Source organism: Mus caroli, chromosome 2 (assembly GCF_900094665.2).
Source record: "Mus caroli chromosome 2, CAROLI_EIJ_v1.1, whole genome shotgun sequence".
In the NCBI taxonomy this organism is placed as follows: domain Eukaryota; kingdom Metazoa; phylum Chordata; class Mammalia; order Rodentia; family Muridae; genus Mus; species Mus caroli.
In genome coordinates, this window is record NC_034571.1 from 165591221 (window position 1) to 165598211 (window position 6991).

A 6991-nucleotide genomic window follows, 5' to 3' on the forward strand; every position below is an offset into this window, starting at 1 on the left:
TCCATCTCTGTTGTCCTCCATCTCTGTTGTCCTCCATCCCTGCTGTCCTCCATCTCTGTCTTCCATCTCAGTTGTCCTCCATCTCTGTCTTCCATCTCTGTTGTCCTCCATCTCAGTTGTCCTCCATCTCTGCTATCCTCCATCTCTGCTATTCTCCATCTCTGCCATCCTCCATCTCTGTTGTCCTCCATCTCTGTCTTCCATCTCTGCTGTCCTCCATCTTTGTCTTCCATCACTGCTATCCTCCATCTCAGTTGTCCTCCATATCTGTTGTCCTCCATCTCTGTCCTCCATCTCAGTTGTCCTCCATCTCTGCTGTCTTCCATCTCTGTCTTCCATCTCTGTTGTCCTCCATCTCAGTTGTCCTCCATCTCTGCTGTCCTCCATCTCTGCCGTCCTCCATATCTGTTGTCCTCCATCTCTGTCGTCCATCTCTGCTGTCCTCCATCCCTGCTGTCTTCCATCTCTGTTGTCCTCCATCCCTGCTATCCTCCATCCCTGCTGTCCTCCATCTCTGCTGTCCTCCATCCCTGTTGTCCTCCATCCCTGCTGTCCTCCATCTCTGCTCTCCTTCATCTCTGGCTCCTATACTCTTTCCATTCCAAGTTCCATACAGATCCCAGGGCCTTGAGGGGAGGGTTTGACAGAGATGCCCCATTTAGGGCGGGGCACTCTCTTATGCCCTGCACTTGACCATTTGTGGGTCTTCAGGTAAATTACTGCAAGAAGCAGCTTCTCTGAGGAGGGTTGAGTAAGGCGCTGATCTATGGGTACCGCAATATTTCAGCAACAGCCACTTCATTGCTATGTTCCTTTCAGAAAATGATCACAGTAGGTTTTCCTGGAGCCCATGACATTTCTAGTCTCAGGTTCTTGACAGTGTCAGGTATAGGTTCCATCTCATGGTGCAGATCATAAATCCCACCAAAACACGGTCCATTCCCCCCAACCGTTTGCATCAGCATGCATACCTGGCAGGCAGGTCATTATTGTATCTCTTGGGACTAACAGCTGGGTGAGACTGGTGACAAATTTTCCTCCTCCAATACTGTACAGAGTACCTTCCAATAGGTAAACACCAGCCAGTAGGGAGGAAGCTTCCAGATGAGTACCAGCTAATGTCTCCACATCCTGTGACTCAAGTATCTGCTGTCTTCAGCACCAGGATCTGAAGTTGAGTTCTGAAGCAGGCAGTCAAAGCACTGCCAACATCAATGGGAAGGGGTTTATGGAATCCCATCACCAACAACTCAAAAATAGGGACCTGCGTCCTGGTACTGAAGGTTTCATTTCCTGCTCCTCATTATAAATTAACTCCATTTTAGCTCTATTCATATATGTACATATTTTAGGAACTTTCCTAAATAGTAGGTTTCTATATGGCTTTTTAAAAAGGTCTTTAGACCACACAAAATTCTTCAATGTTCAGAATGCAAGAGAATATTATCAAGCTTGAAAAGAAGCCAAGCTGATAATAACCAGAAAAAAGAATATGCAGAAGCTGCCCAGAGGCGATGGAGTTAATAGGAAATTCTCTTTAAGCATCAGTTAAAAGAATGTTTAAAATATATATATTCCATACAACCCATGAAAAGCTGAAATACAAATAAGATCCCAGTGCATATCTAAGTGAGAAATATACAACAGAAAACAAAAGATAAATGGAAATAAGCTAACAGTCAGAGGACTGGGAAAGTGGAGGACACAAAAGATACAGCAAGAGGCTACAGAGACGGCCCAGGGGTTAGAGCAGGGCTGCAGAGCCAGCTCACTGGTTAGAGCACTACCTGTCCTTCGGGAGGACTGGAGTTGGAGTCCCAGCACCGACATGGAAGCTCACAGCTGCCTGTAACTCCAGTTCCAAGGAATCCAACCCTTCCTTCTGGCCTCAGAGACCCCAGACACATGGTCCACAGGCACACATGCAGGCAAAGCATCCATATACATTAAATAATAAAATTTAAAAATTAATGCAGGAAACTGTCCAAAATAAAGAAGAAAAAAAGAAGAAGAAGAAATGGTGAGAAATAAGATACATGGCGATGCAATGCATGTGGGAGGGGAGACGAGGTGGGGCCTATAGGAAGGCTAGGAAAGGAAAGGCCACAGTGTGGTCTGAGGAGAGCTACAAGCCTACAGAGTCAGAAACTCAAACAGTCCTGCTCTGTGCAAAAATGGCACAAAGGTGTATGGCAGCAGGGGCATGCCACATGCCACATTCAATGGCCAAAACCCAGTGACCAAAGTACCCTTCTGAAAAGGGACAACTGCAGCCACAGGGAAAACCTCGACTGTGCTTGAGGTGGGATGGGGGAGAGGTGACATCCAAGTATAGAAATGGACAGAAAAGCAGACCTCTCACCAAAGAAAAAGAAAAGGAAATTGGAAAGACATGGCTACAGAGCTGAGAAAGAGGCTGTGCCTGGAGTCATAGCTTTCAAAAGTTAAAGTAGTGTTGACATCTAAAGAGTTTTAGACTCTGAGTCTGCGTGTGCCTGTTAGCAGCACAGTGTGGGAGCTGAGAATTGGTGTCAGGTCCTCTGGAACAGCAGTGGGTGCTCTTAACCAGAGGTGTGTGGTAAGCAGCACACGTCACAGACCTTAAGACAAACAACTGCAAACACTACACTACACTGCCATCAGACTATGGAGCAGATGCAGTGGAAGACTTTACTCAAAAAAACCATGACCCTGATGGAGCTTGGAAACCACTCCAGTAAGAATGGAAACAGGAAAATAGAAGAAGGGGGCTGCTGTTTCTCATTCAACAAAATGTCTCTAAAATCCAGCTAGCTGCAGGGCCTTTGGGAGGGCTCCAAGGGTGAAGGCACTTGCCATGCAAGCCTGACAACTTGAGTGTCCCTGGAACTCACAATGGAAGAAGAGGATGGACTGCCCAAAACTGTCCTCTGACCCACATGGATAGACCCTGAATGGCTGCACTCCCCCCGCCAACTCCCACACACACATGCACATAAGCAACTCATACACAGTAACAGCAAGATGAACAAAACCTAACTGTGTCCAATGCAAAACCGCCAATGACACACTGTAGGGCTCATACATCTGTAGAAATGACACATGGTACCAAGACCAGGAAAAAATGGCAAAAGCAGACAGACTAGAAGGGAAAGAGCAAGACCTCCCCACTCACAAACAAAGCCTGGCTTTGCCAAAGACCTCAGTGACATCACAGTATAGTAGCTAAAGCACACGAGTATTCTAATAGTGCAGGACACAATGTGACAGGCACAGAGCAATGGGAGACCAGGAAGATGACAGTCTAGCAAGGGCTGGCCATACAAGCCATAGGACCTGAGTTCCAATTGCCAACTCCCAAATTTTTAAAATACCACTTGGGATAGCATCAAAACTGGAAACCTCCCAGGGATCAACTGTGGGAATCAACAGAGCAATGATGGACGTGCTAGAGGACAAGGCGAGCTCTGCTACTCCAGGGACTGAAGGCCCAGCACCGTTACATCACCTCTTCCAAATTTAACAATCAGCCTAGTGCTATCACAATCAAACACTAGCAATCGATTGTGTAGAAATCAATATACTGCTAAGTTTACATAGCAATTCAAAGTGTCTAGAACAGTCAAAGCAACTTTAAAGGGAAAAGACTGACTCTGAGGGTACTGCAAGACTGGCTTAAGAATAAGCGTGCCACTTAGCAGACGGGCAGACAAAACAGTGCTCTGCAAACCTGGAAGTCAGCTCAGTTCTCACAAAGGTAGCTCGATGGTAAAAAGCAGTCTTCTCGGCAAACAGAACTAGACAAGTTAATGTGGAGAAGACAGACTTGGTCCTCACACACCGTCAAGGTCATTAACTCACAAAGGGCCAAACAAACTCAAAGCAAGAGACAGAAAAAGATTTGGAACACTAGAGAAAAAGCTCACGGTGCAACAAAATGACAAATTCAGTCCTGGCACAACCTTCTCTCAGAAAAGCAGCAGACAATGGGGTGTCCCATGCCTTTGATCCCAGCACTCAGGAGGTTGTGGCAGGAGGATTGCCATGAGTCAGAACAACCTGGGCTACAAGTTCCAGAGTAGCCTGGGCTATACAATGAGACCTTATCCTCCTCTCAGCATCTCCCAACCCAGAATGATGAAATGAAAGCAGAGCCCGGCATAACAGTCTCACATCAACACACTAAACAGTGGGGAATGCCACAGAGTGCAAACTGTACATCCGCAACAGAAGGGACTTCAAATCATTAAAAGGAGCTTTTAATGCAAGTACTTTGAAGGCAGAAGCAGGTGGATCTCCTCCTTTGGAGCAAGGACTATATAGTGAGACCTTGTCTGACAGAGAGAGAGAGAGAGAGAGAGAGAGAGAGAGAGAGAGAGAGAGAATGAATCAGCCAACCAAAAAGCACTACAGAGGAGCCCCTTAGCCCTTGCTTTGCAGCTGCTTGCAGGCTAAGCCCCACAGGGCTACAAGCTCTACCTGGATGTGCTGCTGAGTTACCCTGTAGGAAACAACTTTGCTTTCTTATGAGACAGGTCTTGCTATATAAAACTTGAACTCAGTATGGTATGTAGGCTGGCCTTAAACTTGAGATTGCCCTGCTTCCCTGCCATGTGTTAAAATTGGCAAGATGTTTGCCACTCTGCCCAACTAAAATAACTCAGCACACGAGACTCCCTATGCTCTGGTCTGTGTTTATGAAGTGACTTTGGGACCCCAAGCATCCTTTGAAACATAGCTGGGATCCAGAGAAAGCACAGCAGTTAGAAACCACAGGGTGGATGGCCATCAGGAGCCCTTCATTCCACTGTAAAGATGTGGAAGAATGCAGATACAGGAAGCCAAGCCACTACATTGCTGGCCAGAAAGCCCTACTTGCCCCAGTGGTACTGGAAAAACCACTGAGTCCACACAGTCTGTCCAGTGAGAAGCTACCAACCTACCAGACTGAACATCCCAGGAACAAAATAAATTGACATTTTCATCTCTAGTCTACATCAGTCATGTTTATTCATCCCCCAGGGTTTTAGACCACAAAGTTTAACTGGTTACTAAGATCTCAAACAACATAACAACAGAGCTAAAGAGAATGGAACCCCCTCCCCTTCCCATCCATACCACAGAAATTCCTTACTCTAAGACAGAGGAGCAGGAAGACCAGGAGGGAGAAAGAACTCTCCCACGGCCAGGACCGAAGCTAGACATCCAAGAGAACACATGCAGCAGAACTGATGCCCAAACCAGCAGAGGCAGGGTGCTTCACACCTGCAATCCCACGACTTGAGAGGCTGAGGCAGGAGGATGACCAACCTGGGCTACATAGTGAGTTCTAGGTCAGCTACAGAGTGAGACCTTGTCAGAAAGCAAGAGAGACACAGAAACAGAGAAACACCTAGACAACATACAGAGATGAAGTACATGGTCAGTAACGGGGAAATCAAGACACCAATAGAAAACAGCTGTAGGACAAGAATCGGCCAGCCTGGGGGCCAGGAAGAGGAGTCAGTCCACTTACCAGGGTCAGAAGTGTGCACATAGATGCCTGTGAACGCAGCTGCCACATCTGAGCCACTGGGAGGGTGGCTGTCCTGATCCCTCAGTAGCCCAGGCACTCCAACTGAAGCAAAGGAAGAATTGTAACTCAAGATGTGGAAACATACTGAGTACCTCAGAGAAAACCAAGTCCCATAGCTCTCCACCTACACACAGCTGCCAACCACTGTCATGAAGAGTTGGTACAGAAGACCACAAGCATCCTCAGCTCAGCAGCAAAACATTCCCAGACCCAAGGCCGAGCCCCACGGGGAAGTGCAAGCAGGCCAGGGGCAGGCAGGAAAAGAACCTTAGGTGTGAAGAATGGGGACTGTAATTAAAACTTCAGTAGGCGGCTTAAGTAGCAGTTTAGACACAGCTCGAGAGAGAGTTAGTGAGCTGGAAGATTGGTCTGACAAATTACCCACAACACTGCATGGAGAGATGATGGCAACGGCAGAGGACAATTAGGACGCTGGAGATGGGGAGCTGAGGGCTCAGGTAAGTCCAACGGGATCCTAAAGGAGATTCCAGGGAGAGAAGAGATACCGGCCGGAGAAAAGATGGATAGTCAACCTGAGGAAGTACATCTGAATAATTAATAAAAGTCATACTCAGCACGGTGGAGCACCTCAGTGAGGGTCCAGGGTAGATCGCCCCACAAAGATGGATCCCAGCCAATCAACAAGAGGGGCGTGGCCTCTCACAGCCTCATTAGTGCCCTTTCCTCAGCAGGAAACAAACTGAGCACCGCCACTCCCACGACTACTACAGAGAGGACTAAATGACCAAGACAGACACTGGTATACAGGGATATGGAGCTGAAGACAGCAAGCAGAGATAGAAATCCCTGCCAACCAGAAGCCTGATCCTGTGTGTGAGTGTGTACATACATACCTATACATACATACATACATACACACACACACACACACACATATGCTTGCACATGGCACTATTCTGTGCGCTGGGATTTACTGCATGACAGACCCAGCACCCCACTCCCCCCATCCCTAGGAGAGCTACTTCTTTTAAAAGCATCCAAAGCACTGGCAGCATCCAGACACATCAACCTGCTTTACAGGTTGGCATTTTCAAAAAGGTCGGCCCTATATGCCCCATTTGTTTCCTGCAGAGCATGGAAACTGTACTCTGCAAGTGTGGGTCTGTTTCCAAGTCCTGAGCAACTTCTCCCACCAGACTCTGGGAAGAGAGTTTGTAAACAGAAATTCACTAGGTCCTGATGACATCTTATTTCAGAGTGCCTCAGTAATTGTGTGGTTTCTTCTCTCTCTCTCTCTCTCTCTCTCTCTCTCTCTCTCTCTCTCTCTCTCTCTCTCCCTCTTGCATATGGACACTTACACAGAGACTCATGCAGATTCACACACACACACACACACACCAAACATGTAAGGAAGCTGTGCTCATATGCCCACAGTTCAACATGCACACTGCAGGACACCTACATTCTAAGTCCCAA

The 6991-nt window shown here is 47.3% G+C and overlaps 1 protein-coding gene across 4 annotated transcripts in view; it reads right to left on the reverse strand.

Annotated features, from left to right (window-relative positions):
- Nucleotides 1-6991, reverse strand: part of LOC110290525 (putative serine/threonine-protein phosphatase 4 regulatory subunit 1-like) — a 74135-nt gene that overhangs the window by 51106 nt on the left and 16038 nt on the right. Inside the window, exon 3 of one of the 4 annotated variants that reach the window (XM_029474535.1) lies at nt 5495-5596. The exons of the other annotated variants lie outside the window; for them this stretch is intronic. Coding sequence (XP_029330395.1) covers nt 5495-5596 — 102 coding nt within the window. The remainder of the gene's footprint in view (nt 1-5494; nt 5597-6991) is intronic. 4 annotated transcript variants of the gene reach the window in all.